At 39.8% G+C, this 22,260-nt stretch overlaps 1 protein-coding gene across 1 annotated transcript in view; it reads left to right on the forward strand.

Annotated features, from left to right (window-relative positions):
• LRBA (LPS responsive beige-like anchor protein) overlaps nucleotides 1-22,260 on the forward strand; it is a 1,257,537-nt gene that overhangs the window by 316,029 nt on the left and 919,248 nt on the right. Inside the window, 1 exon segment of the mRNA XM_030191657.1 lies at nucleotides 15,058-15,191. Within this exon segment, the coding sequence (XP_030047517.1) occupies nucleotides 15,058-15,191 (134 nt within the window).

The following is a 22,260-nucleotide window of genomic DNA, read 5'->3' on the forward strand; positions in this document are numbered from 1 at the left end:
TATCTCCTTTCATCCACCTTTTTTCCAAGCTGAAGAGCCCTGACCTCTTTAGCCTTTCCTAATACGAGAGGAGTTCCATCCCCTTTATAATTTTGGTTGCTCTACTTTAAAACATTTCTAATTCAGCTATATCTTTTTTGAGATCTGATGACCAGAACTGAACGCAATACTCAAGGTGTGGTCGCACCATGCAGCGATAGAGGCATTATAGTATTTATAGTAGAAGATTTCAGCGTATTATCTACAACGACACATAGATCTTTTTCTTGGGTGCTAACCTCCATGGTGGACCCTAGCATCAGGTAACTATAATTCGGATTATTCTTTGCAATTTTGCATCACTTTGCATGTCCATATTAAATTTCATCTGCCATTTGGATGCCCATTCTTCCAATTTCCTAAGGTCTTCCTAAGGTTTTTCACAGTCCACATGTGTTTTAACAACCTTGAAAAGTTTTGTCATCTGCAAATTTAGTCACCTCACTCATTCCAGTTTCTATATTGTTTATAAATGTTAGCACTGGTCCTAGTACTGATACTGTGGTACTACACAGGTACTCCCTCCTCCATTGCGAGAAATAACCATTTAACCTTACCCTGTTTTCTGTCCAATAACCAATTCCTAATCCACACCAGAACATTACCTCTTTATCCCATGACTCATTTTTTTTTTTTTTTTTTTCTCAGGAGTCTCTCAGGAGGAACTTTGTCAAAGGCTTTCTGAAAATCTAGATACTGATTATCTAGGGTGAGGTGCAAAAGAAACACACACAAAACAAGATAAATATACAAGCATCATAAATATAGAAAGAAAACAAACCAAGCAGTTGATTTTCTTAACAACCCATTAAGGGAAAATATGTCCCAGGCATAAATTTACATATCTCTAGCAGTGACATAAAAGGCTAAACACATCAAATGTGCCTTCATGTGGCGTTTAAATGCCAGTAAGTGAGACTCGTGTCTCAAACCAGGTCTGTTATCTTCACCAGGTATGAAAATTATATTTAAAAATTATGCAGGGTTTCATCCAAGAAGAGATGGCCAATGAGCTCAGCAGGGCCGTCAAGAGACTAAAACTGAGCCGGGCCCAGGGCACGACCCCTGCCCCCCCCGGGTCGCTTCCGCCGCCTCCTGAAAACGAATCAATGAATCGGACAGCGCTAATATACAGTGCTCTCTATATAAAGAGGTATAACTGAATGGCCGTTGCTACTGTAAATGAAAGCATTAAGGGGGGAGTAACCAGGGTGGGGCAGCAGTTATTTGATTCAGATCTTGTCTTCTCAATAGTAACTCAACACAGTTACGTACACTTATGCTAGAAATTCCCTGCCCCTGGAGTTTTTAGTAGAGGCAGTTGAAGGTTAAGTAACTTACCTGAAATCGCAATGAGTGTCTCTGGGATTTTGAACCCTGTCTTCCCTGCTTCTCAGCCTGCTGCTCTATTCTATTCTATAATGTCATTTTTAGTCTGCCTTATTTCCACTGGGATCCTAGGTGGCTCTGCTCTGCTTTGCCTTGCAAGGCTGGCTAGTAGGGCCATTTCAATGTTTAGTTAAACTCTGGCATTCATTGCCAGAGAATGTGGTAAACTCAGTTAGTTTAGCAGGGCTTAAAAAAGGTTTGGATAATTTCCTAAAAGTCCATAAGCTGTTATTAAGATAAGCAGTGGATTTTCCCAAGTCTATTTCTAGGATATGCAGCATAAATTGTTTTTTTTTTTTTTTTTGGATCTTGCCAGGTACTTTAGATCTTGAATATGGCCACTGTTGGAAATAGGATACTGAGCTTGATTGACCTTTGGTCTGTCCCAGTATGGCAATGCTTATGTTCTTATGTACTATGTTGCTGTTTGTTTATAGATACATGAGCCTTGTAGCGCTATAGAAATGCTAAATAGTAGTAGTAACAGAAGAGTGTTAGTCTTGGGTTGTGTTTCTTAGGGTGGTTAATACTGATCTTCATACTACTACTACTATTAAACATTTCTATAGCGCTACTAGACTGTGCAGTCTTATGTAAAGTACTTTGTCCACTTGAATGCATAGAATGTTTTTACGTTTGGGGAGCGTGCCAGGTGCCCTTGACCTGGATTGGCCACTGTCGGTGACAGGATGCTGGGCTAGATGGACCTTTGGTCTTTCCCAGTATGGCACTACTTATGTACTTATGTACTTATAATATAGAAAAATTATGTAGTGCGTTTTTCACTAGCTTTCAGAAGCTTAAAAATGATCATCAGGTTACAACAGAATGAACAGTAAATGGCAATGCTGTGAAATTCAGGGAAGTGGTTGAAATGTGACAGAAGAAAAGCAAGTACTTTCAGCTGCTGAGGACAAGTATGAAAGATACAAATTATTAGTATTAGATTCTTGTTTCACTACCTTTCGGTACTATAATCAAAGAAGTTTAAAGTCCTATATACTGGTGCTTTTCTGTGGCTAAGATTGGGAAGAGGAAGATCATTAGATTGTAACCCCAGAAGTAACTTCAGGCCTGATGGATAGACATCTTTAGGTTCTCATGGGCATGCCTGGGTTGGGAATTTTATCTTTTGTGCAGGACTCCTCTCAGCTTTCAGGAGCTTTTCTGAGCTCCCCTAGTAACTCATCCACCTCCTCCTTCCGGTGATGCCCAGGAGCATCTATCCAAACAGAATTATAACAGAAAATTACTTCAAAACGGTATCTGTTTAATAGATGTAGTTGTATATTTGTTCACGTATCTGCATACATATATTATACATCTTTAAATATATGTATTTACACATGCCATACATACATTTCTTTAGTATAAAACACACAGAAAAATCCTTCCCATTTGAGAGAAATTCAGTCACGAGTAGCATGCTTTATTTTGGGGCTCAGGTGGTTATTACTTGTATTTTTAGTGAATAGTTAACATTAGCAGTCACCCTTATAATGAAGTTATACCCACTCTTGTATAGAGTAGGCAGCAATGTCTTGTATTATAGTGGTCAATTTAATCTACAACATTGTGTTAATAGGAAATTTCCACTGGAATAAAGAATGCTACTTACATGGGTCATCGTTTAGTGTGATGAATCATTAAATAGTATGACTTTGGAATCATTGACATCAAGTTTCACAGGAACTTTTTTTCTTGCACTTAATGAAGAATAGATGCTTTAAAGCTGTAATGGGAATACTTTCCTCTAGTACTTACGATACTGTCACAAAAGATATGATTAAATAAAAACACTTTTGGCTTATGGTTAATGCCAAGCTATTAAAAGTAAGCGCAGTCTTGGGAGTGGAATATATATCAACTGTATGCCTTATCTCATTAGCTGAAGCTTTGCATGTTTATGGTTTTAACTTGCAACTAAAAGTATCAACTTGTGCTTAATAAGATCTTGTAAGTATTCTGTGTAAAGTGGTACAGTTTAATTGAAATGGGTGGATGATAAATGCATGGATTGAGTAATGAACTTGCCTAACTTAACATTTTGAAAATTTTTTTTTAATATATTTTGAATACAGAGTAGTAAAGGAACACTTCCAGCCAAAGTATAAAAATTGCTTTATTGGTTAAGCTGTACCACAATGCTATTTTGTTTACAATGTAAGTACATGAAATTAAAAAAATTCAGATAATCATAAGGAAAAAATTATCCATAGTCATGGAATATCAGATAATGCACATACATATTCTAGCCCACATTATAGAAAGAGGGAGAGAGCGAGAGCTGCCAAAAGATAAACACTTAATTGTAAGAAAACCACCCAAGGATTGCCACACCAACATTTCAAAACAGATTCCAGTTTCACCTCCTATGGCCTAATCCAAAAATGGGAAAAACAGGCAAATGTGAATCAAAGAACATTAAAGGGCAATTTTGATTTTAACAAGATGACCACTTCCTTTTCTCTTAGAAAATTCTATAATTGCAAAGACTCCAAAAATATATCTGACTCCTTGAAAGGAAATCAGACATTTACATGGAAATGTAAGGAAAAACATTGTCCCTGCAGCTAAAATTGTAGGTCTCAGCCTCAGAAAGTCTTTCAGTGTACTTGAGTAGCATGACATGCATCAGGAAAAACAAATACATATTTGTAAAACCTTTTTCTGAAAAAAGGCTTTTAACACTTTCACTTTATCATTGTCTCAAAGAAGTGCTACAAGAAGGGTAACTCTGTTTCGAATAATATTCAAGGAGGGTTCTAGAAAAGTAGACACATCTGGAGTTTTGGGAGTTTGTAAAACATCCTGACCCTTGCCCTCCATTGCTCTCAGAATTTGTCTAGAAGGCAAATAATAAATCTTAAATATATTAATAGAATCAATATCGGAGACATTTAAAATTTCTAAGGAATATTTCTTAATTCTAAGGGAGATAGTAGCCTAATTTTGGAAACATTAAGCAACATATCACAACAGTTCTCCATTATTTTCAAATGATAGTGTAAACACTAAACTATCTTTAATTTGGGCTGGACCAGCCACCTGATGTACATGGACCTATGCTGACCTTTTTCTTTTTTCTATATATATTTTTTTATAACGGAAGATTTTATTCCTTTTCCACACGATACAGTTACACCAAGAAAAACTTGTCATGAACAGGCAATGTGGAATAATCAACACTGAATGTGTATACAAGGAAAAAAATGTAACATCATGCCACATGCTAAACCTCCTTACACAATAACTTAATCCCAACTCCGAAAGCCTCATCCTTCCCTTTTCAGTTGAACCTTGCAAGATGCCTTTGTAATGTACTCCATTCCCTTTCAAGTTTTTTCAACCTGAAAGCTATAAATTTCTTCATCAGTACAATATAGCTTAATTTCTTATGCCACTTATGTATTTATTTATTGCATTTGTATCCCACATTTTCCCACCTTTTTGCGGGCTCAGTGTGGCTTACAATAAATACATTATGAATGATGGAAATACAGTTTACAATTCGGTTATGGATTACATTGTGAAGAGTTATACGAGACAAAATCAAAGTATCGTTAAGGAATATATCAATGGAGAAGAACATTGAAACATTGGAAGGAAAACAACGGGAAACTAGAGGGTCTGAGGACAATATATAATAACGAAAAACATATGGTATACATTTTCTGTGATTAAAGGTATGAGTGTGATGAGATTTCAGGATTGAGAATTCATAAGTGGATGTGTTGATGTATAACTGAACAGTGAGTGTGGATTTTATATGTTTTGGTTCTTTCCGTAGATTTTATCAAAAAGATGTGTTTTCAGTAATTTGCGGAAGTTGGTTTGTTCGTAGATCGTTTTCAGGTTGCGCGGAAGTGTGTTCCAGAACTGCGTGCTCATGTAGGAAAAGGTTGACGCGTGTAGCGCCTTGTATTTCAGTCCCTTGCAGTTAGGGAAGTGGAGGTTGCCCTGCAATGTCAAAAGGAATCTGGTGCCTATTTTATCTGAAGCACTTGGGTCCTTTTGCCATTGTAGGGCAATATTAACAGGCTCTGTGTGCTTTTTCATTCAGCTACAATAGAAATTCAAGCAGCATACAGGTATCATGCAGTACATTTCTGCTCTGACAGGTTGGCTCTAGCTTGTCCTCTGTACAGCAGACAAAACTCTGAATTAAAAGATATGGGTCTTCTCAGTATCTGAGTAATACCCTAAAAAACTATTTCCAAACAGCCTGAATTACTGGACAAGACCAACCACATGTGAAAGTAGGAGCTTTGCCCCCCCCCCCCCCCACACCCTCTCCAACAGCTGTTCAAAATATTTGGGGGCCATATGAGCCAACCTATTGGGAGTCAGATACCATTACGACACCATTTTGAAATGTTGTTCTTTAACTGAACTGAAATAGACATTTTTTATGTTTAAACTTTTTTGTTGAGCAGTAATAAACCACTACAAAATTGAACTGTAGATCAGTATACAAAAGTAGCAAGAAGCCTATAGCTCTCTGCTATACTGACAAATATAATTGTCTACCCAGCAAAACCCCCTGCCCCCACCGTCCCCAGAACCCATACCCCTAATGGTTCGAGAATAGTGAAAGCAATGATACTTCAAAACAAAATCTTAGCATCAACAAGAATGCAAATGATTCAGTAGCAAACTCTGTGCAGCAAGTGATATAGATTGTAAGTAAGAATCCAAAACAGAGAGGTATTTTATTAGCAGTTAATACACTTTCTTCCTATTTATTTATTGTTTGTTGGGTTTTAACAACTGCCTTCATGAAGAGATTCATCCAAGGTAATGTACAGCAGGGTACAGTTTAACATAAAACTTACAATTTAATTAACAGCATAACAATGGTAAAAATGATCAAATATAGACATAAGTACAATAAATGAGGTAAATTTGAGAACAGCAAATTAAAATCTAATAGGTCTACCATAAAACAGTGTGAAAAACATACATAGTTAACAGCACTGAAATTCACAAGAATATAATATGATGTCAGCATAATACTAATGAAACATCTAATAAGCACGCATTAGAGCATTCAGATGTGGATGTTCACAGCAGAGGTTTAAAGTCTTGAATAGGCCAGCTAGATATCAACTGTGAGAAAATGGATGTCTCATCAGTAGAAGGGAACCTAGACGCTCAAAACCTTATGTGCAACAGCTTTAAAATATTTATTCCATTTAGCCCGTCCTCCCACCGGTGCCCACAGTGGGTTACAGAATTAGTCATATAATAAAACAGTACATATAACAAAATAGAATTAAACAATGGTTCCAGCCTGACAATATTTTTGCTTTAGTCCAATACAAGGTATTATTTTGCTTGTAAACCACTTAGTGGGGTTTAAAAAAGGTTTGGATAGCTTCCTAAAAGAAAAGTTCATAAGCCAGGTGCCAGATGGACTTGGGGAAAATTCACTTCTTATTTCTAGGGTAAGCAGCATAAAATGTATTGTACTGTTTTGGGATCTTGCCAGGTACTTGTGACTTGGATTGGACACTGTTGGAAACAGGATGTTGGGCTTGATGGACCATTGGTCGGTATGGCAATACTTATATACTTATGATCAGATAACATAGATATGGTGCTAATGCTTTTGTAGAATACAGCTTACCATGTAGCTGAGGGACCAAGTGCAGATATATAGATGGGAACAAAATGGGTGGTACAGAGTCAGTTGGGATAAATAGATTGGTGGCTAAACTCAAGGCAAGTTCTTGTACAGTTAAACAAGCTATAAGGAAGTGGTGTAAGTTAGTGTGTGTAGCAAGCTAGTCCAGCTACGAGTGGTGTATAGTTAGTCACCCTATGTATTAAAGGCTTGCTTAGGAAGCAGCACAATACCAAGGTCTGATTTCCAAGTGGGTATATACTGAAGTTTAATAAATTCATACTGCATGACCACCATATATAGTATGGAAATGAGGCCCCAGGCATGGTTACAGAATCAAAGCTTTTCCAGAGTATTGAGATCTCTTTGCAAGAATTCTGCTTCTTTTTCCTGAGGCAATATTAACTTCTATAAGCATGTTTCCTAAGGAAGTAATGCACTTAGATTTGAAAATGTAATCTTTGTATTTTATTTCCTCTATCCTCCATAAACGTGCACCCAGGACTGCCTATATCATCTATATAAATAATTCTCACCTCCAATTCTGAAGCTCACAGTGTGGCAGGGAAACACTGAAGCCCTGTACTGTTGTAGCCTCTCAGCACCACTCACTCTGGCTGTCACTCATACACCCGCCCTCAGCCACGCCCCATCCCGACATAATTCGCAACCCCAACGTTCGAATGAAGCCTCCAAGCTCCGCCCACGTCCGTGGATGGTTCGTAAGTTCATGGTGGTGAAGCCTCTCTACTCACCATGTCTGTCAGACACGCCCTCGCGTCGACCGTCATGATGTCGCAGCCGAACTGCGTACATGGGAAAAATATACAACAACACACAAAACTGCAGACGGCTGCCAACATATCCAACATTGTCAGAAAGACCAGCATCAGAGGAAAACACGGCTGGGAAACAATGCTAACACTCTGCTGGGGGAAGGGACAACAGCCGAGGCCACAAGCTTTAAGGGGGAACAGAACTGCGAGTTGCGACGTGTTGTTGGAATCAGAGGGGAATCTTGGCAGCAACAAGAGCTCGGAGACTCCTTAAGGAGGAACGGAACTACGAGTTAGGAGGTGTTGTTGTTCGAAGCAGAGGGGAATAGGTTCACTGCCAGAAGACAGGCTGCTCCGAAGTGCATCCTCAAGGACTGTTTAGAGAACTGAGAAGAACCAAACCCCCTTCTTATTGTGCAATAATCTTTAGCCACATTCCAAAAACAGAACCACCTCAGTACAAACCTCGCAGGCAACAGATCACATGATGACCTTTCGTTTGGACGTTTTTCTCACACATCCTCCTTCAAAATGCTTCGTTAACCAGATCCGAAACCAACTGCCTTCTTAAAGGCATAACACGTGCACCTCATATCAATATAAAACGAATCTTCCCTCTGCTTCCTAACCCTTCTAATCTCCTCCACACTTCTTATTACAAACACTTGCAGATATTACAGGAAACAGAAAAATAACTTCACACTAGCAAACTTATATTTACACAATTCACTTAAGTTCAGGTTCCAATATTGAAAGTGATTTAAACAGGAAGAAATGGCTCCTGGCCGTTTTAAGTCATTTCTGTGGGCTATTTAGGGTCGCAAAACCATACAGGGCTACATTCAAAAGAAAACCTTGCTAGCACCCGTTTCATGGGTTTCAGAAACGGGCCATTTTTACTAGTACTTAAATAAAAAGTTAAAATGTTGATTTTCAGGTGTACACTTAGGGCTTAACAATGTTCAGACAGCCAATTTATCTGGGTAAATATTTTTTGAAAATTTCCGCCTAAATGAGCAGAGTTCAGGTGAGTCAGCAGAGGTCTTCTCTGCTACTGACAAAAAATTGACTCCTCAGAACCTTAGATCCGAAATGTGAGTAATTACTGTTTTGCCTTTCTATTCTCCATTTTCAAAACCTGCAAATGGTTAAAACACTTGAAATGTGCTTCTGTATCTACTTGTATGTTTGAATATTGCAAATTATATTTTGTATCTTCACTTGAAAGGCATTATATATGTGCCTATAATGTTAAATTTTAATTAATTAAAATGTACCATCTGCAGATCCCTCAGTCCATCCTATCAAATTGCAGGTGTGGCCAATACAGGCTATAACTGTTGGGCAGAATACCAAACAGCAGATCAGTTTCTTGTTGCTTACTCTGGATAAGCAGTAGGGGATATGCCACAGGACAAAAAGGTTTTGATTTCTTTATTCCCCCTCCCCCACGAAACATTTAGGAGTCTTCAGGCTATTGTCTTTTACTCTTTCCACTGTTATCTTATCTCTTTCATCTACTAAGTCTTTTTATAACACTATGGGGTAGATGCATCAAGCAAACGTAAAAAAATCATAAACGTTAAAACCTTTACCGAATTTCAAATAACGAAGCATGCTCCAAAAACACAGCCCCAAAAAGTTTGGTGCGGTATTGGAAAGAACGATGCACCAATCCCCGTCGCTAATCGGCTCGTAAAGCATGCGCAAAGCAGCCAAGCGTTATGCTGGCTGCTCTGCGCATGCCAGAAACGTTCAAAACACAGTCAAATCGCAAGCACAATGGCTCCCAAATAAAAATAAAAAAAGGATCGGAGGGGGGCAAGGGGCGCTCATCAGGAGCGTCCTGTACGGACGGCCTTGCCCCCCACCCCCCCGCTGCTCCCACTTTCCGCCGCTCCCCCACCCCGAAAAGCAAACTTCTAGAAGCCCTGCCCCCCTCCCTTCCGCACTACTCTCTCAGCCTCAGCTCCGCCTCCTGACATCCTCCGTCCGTGCCCCGCCCCTTTTGGGTCGTCGCCGCCATTCCCCTCTCCTCGGGCCCCCCTTCCTCTTACCGGGGCACCGTGCAGGCCCTCTCCTCCTCTGTCCGAAGGCGCTGCACGGCAAGAAGAAAGCTGAATCAGCTGATGCCTTGCCTTCGCCTAGCTTCGATAGAGCGTCTTTCTCCTCCTGGGCCCGCCCCTGTCTGACGTCAGTAACCTACGTAGGTTACTGACGTCAGACAGGGGCGGGCCGCAGGCAGGAAAAGACGCGCCATCGCGAAGGCAGGCATCAGCTGATTCAGCTTTCTATCTTGCCCGTGCAGCGCCTTCGGACAGAGGAGAGAGGCGCTGCACGGGCCCGGTAAGAGGAAGGGGGGCCCGATGGAGGAGGGGAATGGCGGCGACGACCCCAAAAGGGGGCGGGGCACGGACGGAGGATGTCGGGAGGCGGAGCTGAGGTGAGAGAGTAGTGAGGAAGGGAGGGGGGCAGGGGCTTCTAGAAGTTTGCTTTTTCGGGGTGGGGGGAGCGGCGGAAAGTGGGGAGCAGCGGGGGGGCAAGGCCGTCCGTACAGGACGCTCCTGATGAGCGCCCTTGCCCCCTCCCGATCCTTTTTTATTTTATTTTTTTATGTGTTTTCTGAGGTCCTTTGGACCAATCACAGCGCTTTTAGCTCTGCTAATGCGCTGGGATTGGCTCAAAGCTTGTTTATTTTTTCACTTAACACTTTTTCCTGGCACAGAGCTGTCCTAACGAGAGGTCCAGACCTCTCGTTAGTTTTCCTGCCTTTTTCCTGCGTAAAGGCAATCGGAAAAGGTTAGTGCATGTCGTTTCAATGGGGTTTTCACACTAATTGCTCATCTCCATTCCGTTTTCGTTAGCTGCTACTACCGTCGAAAAATAGGCTTTAGTGCATGGAAAGGATCGGAAATTCTTCCTTAAGGGCTCATTTAACGATGAAAAACGTTTAGTGCATCTGGGCCTATATTCTCTTCTGCTTTGGACCTCTTGCTTATCACATTCTGCACCTTGTAAGATGTATCAAGCCCTGGCCTTGGCTGACTTCCAGAATTCACTTCCAGTATTCCTGTGGCTGCTCTGCTGTGTATCACTGCACCTGTTCTTGTCTTTAAATATCCTGTGATTTTACCACTCCTTAAAAAAACACACACATATATCTGCCTTGCTAACCATTGTCCAATGTTCATCAATCTCCTTCCTTTCAAATCCAAGTGACTGGAAATATACTTTTCACTTCTGCTGTCTAATCTCTAATTTCTAGCCTTTCTTGATCTGCTCCAGTCTGGCTTTCCTCATCTGCATTTTACAGAAACAACCCTCCAAGGGCCTTTGCGCAGTCCTCATGTATGACGCATTCTCTGCTTTTGAAATTCTTGATCATCCCCTGCTCCTTGATACTCTGTCCTTCACTTGGATTTGGAACTTTTATTTTCTTCTCTTTTCCATTGTACTACAGCATATTCTCCGGTGGATTCTTCACCTCTATCCCACTGTTGATTTAATATACCGTAGGGTTCTGTCTTGGGACATCTGTTCTCTCTCTCTCTCTCTACTTGTTCCTTTAGTGATCGATATTCATGGTTTTGGTACCATCCTTATATGGATGGCTCTGAATTTACCTGTCTGCATCAAAAATTTCACTAGGAAATCAATCCCAAATATGACTGCTTGCCTGGCATTTTCTGCCTAGATATCCACTTCTTTCTGAAACTTAACATGGCCAAGACCCATAAAGCTTTGACTTTGCAGTTCAACCTTTCGAATGCCTTTAGCTTGGTGGACTACGAACTTGTGCTGTTGGAATTGGAGAAAATAGGTTTAGGCAGTAGAGTGCTTAGTTGGTTTAGAGGTTTCCTTCTTTCAAGATATTACAGGGTTAAACAAAAATCAGATGATTCTAATTCTTGGAGTAACCCCTGTGGTGTCCCACAGAGGTCTCCGCTGTCACAAGCGTTGTTTGTCTTTTTGCATAGCCTAGGTCAGTGATGGCGAACATATGGCACGCGTGCCAAAGAGGGCATGCGTGCCTTCGCCCAGGGGCATAGCCACGGGCGGGCCTGGATGGGCCGAGGCCCAACCACTTTCCTTGCAGGCCCACCCACCCAACATCCCCTCGCATGTCCTCCCCGCCGGCGCTGATTACCTCCGTCGAAGCGTCTGCATCTTTGAAAGCCCTGCCCGTCTCTAGCCTTCCCTTCGTGAGTTTGTTCCCTCAGAGTCAGTCCCACCTTCTGACATCATTTCCGCGAGGGTGGGACTGACTGAGGGAACGAACTCACGAAGGGAAGGCTAGAGATGGGCAGGGCTTTCAAAGATGTGGCCGCTTCGACGGAGGTAATAAAAAAGATTTACATGCAGGGCATGGATGGGAGCGGGAGGGGAGGGCAGGGGAGAGAAAAGAATCGTTGGGTGTGGGTGGATGGAGGGGGGCAGGGGAGAGAAGAGAATCGCTGAGGATGGACGGTAGGAGGGGGCAGGGGAGAGAAGAGAATCGCTGGGTATGCTTTGATGGGAGGGGGCAGGGGAGAGAAGAGAATTGCTGGGTATGGATGGATGCAGGGGGGCAGGACAAGGGAGAGAAGAGAATTGCTGGGTATGGATGGATGAGTGGGCAGGGGAGAGGAGAGTTGCTGGACATGGGTGGATGGAGGGGAGAGGAGGGTTGCTGGGCATGGGTGGGTGGATGGAGGGGAGGGCAGGGGAGAGAGGAAAGTATGAGCCAAGGTTAGACAAGTTATCAGCATGTATGCAACAGCAAAAATCACATTAATTATTCAAAAGCATGCCAAATGCTTTTAAAGTTCTATTATTCAGGTTAAATTGCCTTGTTGGCACTTTGCGATAAATAATTAGATTTTGGGTTGCTGTTTGGGCACGCGGTCTCTGATAGTTTGCCCTCACTGGCCGAGGTTCACTTTTTAGATTCTCAGGGTTTTTTGGGGGGTTTCTTTTGGGTTTGGGTCATGAGGCGCATATTACGCCTCAGTTGAGGTTGTTGCATTGGTTGCCTGTGGCACAGCGTATTGAATTTAAACTTACGTTGTTGGTGTTGAAAGCGCAGCAGGGTGTTGCTCCTGAGGCCTTAGTGTTCAGTTTGCAGTCTTATTGTCCTTGGACATTATGGTCTCAAAATCAGAATTTATTGGTCATTCCATCTTTTCATGTGGTACATTTGGAGAAAATTTGTAGTCTCGTTATTTTTATTGATGGTCCTCATTTGTGGAATTCATTACCAGGTTTTGCGCCAGTCGGCATCTGTTCCTCAGTTCAAGAAGTTGCTAAAAACCTGGCTATTTTCTATGGCACCTGGCTGATGGGGGTTCTGAGTTTTTAGAGTTTGTGATTTGTAAGATTGTATATTGTTTGTATGTGTGTGTGTGTTTTTTTTAATGAATGTTTTATTATTGTACCTCGCCTAGATGTTTGGATAGGTGGGCTATAAGTGTAATAAATCATATTTATTCTGATTGACGTTATTGTTATGATGCATGTTTATCAGAACATAAGTCAGGCTATTTTTTTGAGAAATATTTAGATCTTATTTCATCTTGGATACTGAATTATCCAGAGAAGACTAAGTTCTTGCTATTGTCCAATAATCTTGATCCTCTATTAGATCATATCAGGTCAAGCAGTCTAAGTACAACCTTTTCCTCTATTTCAAATTTTAGGAGTTCATGTGGATAGTACTCTTTCTCTTGATACACATATCAATGCTGAGTTAGAGTTGTTTTTCTTTTAAGAAAATAGAGATGTGAGATTCCTTTTTGGAAACTGACAATGTAGGCTTCCTAGTCCAATTGATGATATTGTCAAAGCTAGATTATTGTAATCTGATTTTCAGGGAATGTGCAAAATATAAAGCTTCACCACACATACAACCGCTGTGGTTTAATTTTTCTCAAAAAAATCAGACAAAATCATGGGGTATTTTGTAAATAAATTGGTTGTCTGATAGAGGCAGGGTTTGTTTGCTTGTTTTTCATTAAAGTTTGAGCTATCCTGTATTATATGTTGGGTTATTTAAGTGCACATCTTTGTTTATATCTTGGAGAGACTATTAACAATTTTCCTTTTAGCTTTCTTCTGCCAAAGGTTTGGGAGATTGAACATTCATGAATTATTGTTTGGCTTATCAGCTCCTAAAGTTGGCAAGAATTCTCACTGTTTTGCTCATCTGACTCCTATGTTCTGTTTAGGGAGAAATCTTAAAACTTACCTTTTCCAGGGAGTTTCTTTTGTCTAATAATTAGATTTATTGTGTGCTATTTAATTTTTGTGCTGTAATTCTTGGGAGATTGTCTTAGTTTTTTTTAGCAGATACTGTGACCTGCTTAGAACTCTGTGATTATAGCAGTATACAGATACCATTAAGACAGAGATTATCTTTCCCCTTAAGACCAAGTCTTCCTTTCCCTCTTTCTCTTTCTATGGATAACACTTTCATCTTTCTGACCCGCTCAGCTCATAAACTTGATGCCTTTCTCTTTGTTTATCCATCAGACTGCTAAATCCTGATTGTTGCTCTATAACATTTCTTTAATCTACCCTTTTTCTGAACACACTACCAAAGCCTTTATCACGTCCTGCTTTAGGTTACCACAGGCTGTTCCTCAGAGCTCTCCCACAGAACCATCTCTTTACTGCTCGAGTTGCTTTGTCAACTCCTTATCCTTTTCTACATATAGTTCAAGCTTGTCTTACTAAAATTTCATTCATTCTGTAGCTCCTCTGTATCGCTCTGTACATCCTTCTTCAGGAACTCAGCTGATCAGGTAAATCACTCTTGACTGAGGGAAAACAGAGTTTCATTTGATTTCGAGTTCTACTATTAAATATATCAGAAAGAAACACCACCCAATCGATCAAATATAGCGGAGCATTTCTGTACATAATCTTAAAAGCTAGAGTATAGAGTTTAAACTGAACTCTAGCCTGTTATGGGCAACCAATGGAATTTCTTATCAAAGATGCAGTCAGAACTTCTAGAAAAAAATATCAACCTAGTGGCTGTATTTTGCTGTTGATATAACAGGGCATTAAAAACTAAAGTATGTGCAATGCATGGAAGGTACATGAAATGATTTTCTGCAAAGGATTTAAAAACTGTCAAACACGCAGAGCCCATACATATTAACATTTTTTTGTTAATTTACATCTTTATTTCATGCTTAAAAGGTGTTTTCAGTATGTTATTTTTAAATCACATTTTTATTATTATAGGAGTGTCATTGTGGCCCCAAAGAAATCTACGGTTGCCTCTTCTCCAGCAGCTGTGAACGTGGCTACCAATGCTGTCAGTGTGGTTTCTTCTTTAGATTCGACTCAAGCTCCCAATTTGGACAGGGACTCTCCAGGTGGGTAACAAAATTAAGCAGGTGAAGACAGCTATAGTAGGAATTGGAGTGTTGGCAGTGTTGGTATTTCTCTTCTCTTCAGGCATAAAACGGGAAAAAAATTACAAACCAAACTCTTAATCTTTTCGTTTATTATCTGATTTTAGCTGTTGCTCTAATATCTTGAAAAGGGGTGAACAATGAACTTTTAAACCAATGATGGGGTTGAAAACAAAAAATGCAGTGGCAGTAGGAAAGGAATGGCTTTAATCAATATGCAATCCAGTTGGCTCCACAGTTTTGTTTAGTCTTTGCTGTACTTTATGAGGAAATGAAAATTGCTTCCATACTTATCATCCTAACCTACATTATGACCAATAATCAGTGAAAAAAGATTAAAGCTGATTTGTACCGTATCTGCCAACAGATATGACACTTTTTGCAGTGTTTAACTTGTCATAGAAAAAGATACACACACAAAATATAAATTTAAGAGGATTGATTATCCTTCTGCATGCTTAAATAGTTTAGTTTATTATTAAACTTGATATACCGCTTAGCTGTAGTACATCAAACAGTTAAAAATAACACTTATCTTGGGTAAAGAAGAAAAACTTTATTGAAGTCCCTTTATGGTAAGGAACTTTCATTGACCTTGCAGGTTAGGAGAAGAGGCAAGACTTTGGGGTTCTAAGTGTTAATAATCCTTAATGGGTTATTACCAGTCTTAGCAGCTAGAGTAGACAATGGCAGTTGAGTATGGGAGGTAGCGGAGAAAACAGGGAGATTTTCAGAGGTGTATACCCCATCCTCCAGAAATGTGGGAAATGGAGGGATTGTGGAATTAGATTACGCCTTTTCAGTTGTAGCTCAAGGCAGTTACATAAAGACACAGTTGATTATTTTTCCCTGTCTCCGGAGGGTTTACAAAGAGCTGAAGTAGGATTTGATCCTGGCTTCCCTCGTTCCTCAGCCTACTGCTCTGATGTAGTATTCCATTTATGAATTTGTGCTTCAAAATATTATAGTAATAAAGATTGGTAGCTGGTGGTATATTGCAAAAAACAATTGTATGATGATTAAATTCTTAAAGATCAGATACATTTTGGTTTGCTAAACTTTATTATGTTTTGCCAACTATAAAAAGTTTCCTTAATATGTGAAATTATGTAATTTTCATATTCAAGGCCAACAAACCTGTACAGAGATGAGCAATTTTAGTTAAATTTTAATCATTTCCTGCCTTCGTTTACTCTTGCTTTCCACTGTGTTCAGTTTGTGGTCATGTCGTTAATAGACTTTATCATGATTTAGCTTTAGAAAGATATACTATCTTCAGCAGACCTTCATTCTGAGCAGGAAACAATAGGCTTCTAATTCTTAGCTGCTACTAGGAAGCTCTGGCCACCATATGATATGCCTGCAGTCATTACACTAAACAGAAGGGAAATCAGTTTTTATTTGAAACCTAAACAAATTAATATAGCTTCAGGCAGATATTCCTTTAAAGGCCAATTTGCTACTGCTGGCCAAGTTGTTTTAAGATATGCTGTTACACTGAAATCTTGGCTACCTCGCTGATATTAAAGATTCCATAACATTGCACAACAGAGTAAGGGCTTTATAATTTTGATGTTCTAATAACACAGTAATAGATGTGACATGGGTGTGCATTAATTTCCTCTATAAAAAAATATTTTCACATGTACTTTCCACTAATATAGACAATTTATTATTATTTTTAATTTACTCACCTTTTTCAGTAGCAGCTCAAGGTGAGTTACATTCAGGCACACTAGGCCCAATATTCAGCTCTGATTAACTTTATAGTGGTTAAAGGTAGGCCTGCTATTTATGTGGCCTATTTTAACTGCTTAACATAGCCAGTTAATTTCCATGCCTAACCAGATGTATTGCATGATGCTGCCATAGTGGCTAGCCTCTAACTGTCGATATTTAGCAAGAGATAACCAGTATATCCCGCTGAATATCTGTGGTTAGGCACCAGTATGCTATTTTAACCAGTCAGCAGTCGTGTCTGGCTGGTTAAATAGCTTTGAATATCGGGGGTAATATTTCTAAGATAAGTTTGATGCTGTTGGCTCTGTTGCATAATAGTATTTTGATGAATCTGCAGTATCCTCTTCATACACTGCTGATTTCCCCAAATGGATTACTGTAATATTGTCTATGCAGGTTTTACCAAAGCAAATTTGAAACGTTTGCAAACACTACAGAATGTGGCATTACATTTTCTTGACAAAGCTCAGAAATTTGACCATATTACCCTGTTAATTTTACAATATCATTGGCTTCCTATTTTATTCAGGTAAAATTTTTAAGTTAACTCTCATTGGGGGTGATTGTGTCGGATGATCTCAAGGTGGCCAAACAGGTGGAAAAGGAGACGGTCAAAGCCAGAAGGATGCTCGGGTGCATAGGGAGAGGAATGGCCAGCAGACGAAAAGTGTTTATAGTGCCCTTGTATAAGTCTCTGCTGAGGTCCCATTTTGATTACTGTGTGCAATTCTGGAGACCACGTCTGCAAAAAGATGTAAACAGGATGGAGTCGTTCCAGAGGGCGGCTACAAAATTGGTCAGTGGTCTTTGTTGCAAAGTGTATGGGGACTACAGATCCACACACACGGAGAACAGCTATTCCTTTTTTTTTTAAATCATTTATTTATAATTTTTCATTTTACAAGGGTCGCTTGCAAACAGTAATACAGAGATGATTGCACTTTAATACAATACAAGAAGAAAATAATCCCAACTAGACATATGGATTATATACAATCTTTCTCTTTCTTAGATCACAAAGTGAAGAAAAATAGGGAGAGTGAAATAAGACAAGGAGATCAATTAAACAGTATACAGAAAAAAGAAAACATGGTATTAACCTGATTATCCCCAGATATTACTCATCTACTTCATAATTCCACATTGATCATCTGGTTGACTTCCTCAAGACCAAATACAGCCTATAGTCAATTCATTTCATTGAGAACATACTTATTATCCAGGTTTTAATTAGAAATAATACATCTGATTACATTCTCTCTTTTAAAAACTAGAAATTATTTAACGATACATATACTCAAATCTCTAATTCAAATCCCACTGATTAAAGCAATCCCAGTTTTCACAGGCTTCACTCCTTTCAAAGTAATAATTAAGGAAATATCTTTGAGGAAAACTTTAGGAGTCATACCTGGAACTCTGGGAAAAACAATAATCTCGACATTAATCATCCACAAAAACATCCACCTTATTATTCAAAGTTTCTGATCCATTATCATTTTCAAGATCATAACCACTTGTTGCTTGTGCAAAACTTCATCTGTCATATCACTTTTTTCACTCTCAGAGGTTTCAGTCAAATTGTCCATGCAACTCTCCAATAAGATCATATCTGAAACAAAGTTATTTACTACCGCCGTTAGGTCCCGAAGCGCCTTCCAGATGGAATTCAATGTGACCTCCACGGAAGCCAAAAACTCCAAGATGATTTCTCTTGAGGTGTTTAGGAGTGGTTCCGCCGATTCGGGTTCTGCTGAAAACGTCCTCCGTTTTAGCATATGCCTCTAACTCACTCCTCCACTCCTTTGGACATGGTGGTTGAATAATTCGGGAGCGATGGAGTTGTTTTTCCAGGTCCAAGAGCGTTGACGCTCCTTCGCCGGCGCTAATCAAAGGACTCACCAACCCTTTCATCTGTGGGCAGTTCGATGCGCAGCGGTCCCGCACTTGCTGCTCAGGGGACAAAATGCTGGCCATCAGTGGCTGACCACCAGTTATTCCCTTCCTCTCAGTTAAGGAAAATGCAATTACAGAGTGGAAATTTACATAAAGAAGACAGAACCTCAGAGGGCAGCTGGGCCGTTGGGCATACGAACTCCAGGTCACCATCTCACCACTCTCCCAGTTTGGGACACTCTTTGTTTTCTCCTCAGAGGCCTGTCTGATATGGGTAGCCCTTCGGCATAGCCCTCTGAGTCATTGAAACACGGAACCCCCTCCACCACTAGCAAGGTGGTGTCCCTTCGGAGGAGACAGCTATTCCAATAACCTCCACCAGCGCGACGAGGAAAAGTGGGATGCTGCCTCCCATCTGACTCATCACAACTCTAGAGGATCCAGCTCCCTCATCGCCCTGCTGCTCTCCTTACTTACCTTGCTTATTGGAAGATTCCCCCAGCTATAGAAAGAATAGTAAGTCTACCTAATATACACTAACACACTCACATATACACACGTACACATGCACTCTAAAGGAAGAAGGACTACCTACTAACACACACACACACAAACACACACACACACACAAACACACACAACACACACACACACACACACACACACACACACACACACACAACACACAAACACAAACAACAACAAAAAAAACTCAACTCCAAGGACCCCAGAAACAACCCCCACCCCCAATACTCCAAAGAGACAGAATGCGACAAGAATAGTATCAGCCCTAATGCTCTTAACAACCATAGCTGCCCTAACTCAAGATGAGAACAAAAACTTAACTTGTAACCTGTGCCAACCAGAAGTTGGAGCCGCTCTCTCCTTGGGCAGAGCCCAAACAATCGGAAGGGATGCCCCCAAATATGGAAATCATTTATTCGGTGTCCAAACACAACAGAAGACCAGAAAGGAAATCAAGAAACGCAGTAACCCAAGAAACACCAACTAACAAAAATTGCCACATCTCACTAACGGACGATTACTATCTACCAATACCTATGGGATACATCAATGCCAGATCAGTGGCAAATAAAGGACTGGATAGAAAAAATATACCTTACTACTCTGCATGTGAAATAGCTGTAGATTTTTGGATTAAATTATATGTAAGATATTTTGTACATTTTACCAGTTTAGATTTGTTTTTACAGGGAGATGAATGTTAGCAATTGTTAGGTTTGAGTCTAGAGAAAAAGGTTTGCATGTACTTTTTTCTTTTTGTGTCTTACATTTTATTAAATCTTGAGTCTGATTTTTGTTGCCCCTTGTTTAATGGATTTGCTCACCTTGTGTAGAATTGATATATCTTTCAAGTGGTAGAAATGAGCAAAATTCTATGAAAAAGGGGAATTGAAAGCTCTTTTAATGCATTCTTATATTATTGGATGGATTATTTGTTAGATCCTTTGGGACTTTGAATAAACAATAAGCTTTCACTAGCGAGGTGCTAGACGATGATCTATTGCATTCTTTTATGATCTTGTGGTGTCTGTAAACTGTCAGTCTGAAGGAGCCAGTTTATCACTGAAAGGATAAGGTAGAGATAACACAGGTTGTTTCCATATGTTTGAAGAACTACTGCATTTACCCACATACGTTTTTGTGAGGAAAGTGTGGAATTTGGACATTTTTTTTATGCCAGGGTGAATAACAAAGTTCTACCTGTGTAAATATTTTCTCAATACCTTTAACTCATGTGTAAAATCACCATAAATTTTTGTTTCAGCATGCATTTAGTGTATGTAGCATTCATTAATAGCAATTAAGGTATGTATACAGTTTGTTTCCTGATTTTATGTTCGATTTGCAGTTGAGCTAGGAAAAGGAGGTCATATAATGGACATATAATAACTCTTCCTCTCTACGATTCCCTAATGTGTCTTTACACACGAACCTTATTCTACCTCAACATTACTGTATTTGTTCATACCCGAATTGGCGAACGCCTTTACGGTACTATGTAAACCACATTGAGCCTGCAAATAGGTGGGAAAATGTGGGATACAAATGTAACAAATAAATAAAAAAAAGATATTTTGTTGATGTCATTGGTATTTTTAGTTTTGACCCCCAAGCCTTTTGAAATAACATTTAAATGCTGCCTTTTTAAAACCCTTCTTCATGTTATTCTTTGGCAGGAAATGTATAGTAAGCTTGCTCTAAGGCAGAGGAATAGGAATTACTATACTGCTGTGATTTTATAATACCTGTTCTCAAGTCAAAATGATTTATTCAGTGCCAGTTGGACTAGATCATAACATCTTAAAATTTGAATAAAAAGGGGTATAGATTTTGTTATGAAGTTATGCTACTGCTTTCCATTATATATGTGGCTTGAGTGCAAGACTATTTATTTTAAAGAATAACACAGACTCTTTCATGCTGCCTTACCAAACAGGTACAGAGGACCTTCCTCTTATTTCTTTATAGAGGACTAAACATATCTACTAGTACACATGTTAGATTAAGATTTAACGAATTAGCTGTAGACACTAGATTAAAAAAAAAAAAACCGTGGAAAGTAGATCAGAAGGGGATGCTTGATTATCAGATTGGATGCACCTTTTCCTCTGTTATTATTTTCTTGACAATTATTCTCTTTTGGGCCTCTAGCCCAATTAGAGTTTGTTATTAGGGTACTGGCACCATGAACCTTCATTTCAATTATCTGGGGGTTTTCCTGAATTTATAATTCTTACCCCCATACTCATACTGTGCATAGTCTTGCTGTTCAGAAACAGTCTTCCAGAGAGAATCGGTTTTTCCTCTGGAACCCTGCAGTTCATGGGCTTTGAATCTGGTCATATCATACTTGGGTAATGAGAAGGTCCACCAGGGTGGAGGAACGCTAAAATCCCACAAAGAATGCAAAGATACAAGAACAGTAGGAAGTGGACGAGGCTCTCCAGAGACAAATCAAAGACTCAACACAGCACTGTGTTTCGGCAAAAGGCCTGCCTCAGGAGTCTTTATATAATCTGGAGCATAAAAACATCCAATGGTAAATATGCCAATTAGCAACGGAAACAAGAAGTCTTGAAAAAGACCTTTATAGGAAATGTGAGCAGAAAAGTTAGTGCTGTAAAGATGAAAGTGGATTGTCTATTGGAGCCAAGCACTACATAAGTAATGCCACACTGGGAAAAGATCAAGGGTCCATCGAGCCTAGCATCCTATCCACGACAGCGGCCAATCCAGGCCAAGGGCACCTGGCAAGCTTCCCAAACGTACAAACATTCTATACATGTTATTCCTGGAATTGTGGATTTTTCAATATATTTGTGAGTGACATTGCCAAAGGGTTAGAAGGTAAAGTTTGCCTATTTGCGGA

This window comes from Microcaecilia unicolor, chromosome 2 (assembly GCF_901765095.1).
Source record: "Microcaecilia unicolor chromosome 2, aMicUni1.1, whole genome shotgun sequence".
In the NCBI taxonomy this organism is placed as follows: domain Eukaryota; kingdom Metazoa; phylum Chordata; class Amphibia; order Gymnophiona; family Siphonopidae; genus Microcaecilia; species Microcaecilia unicolor.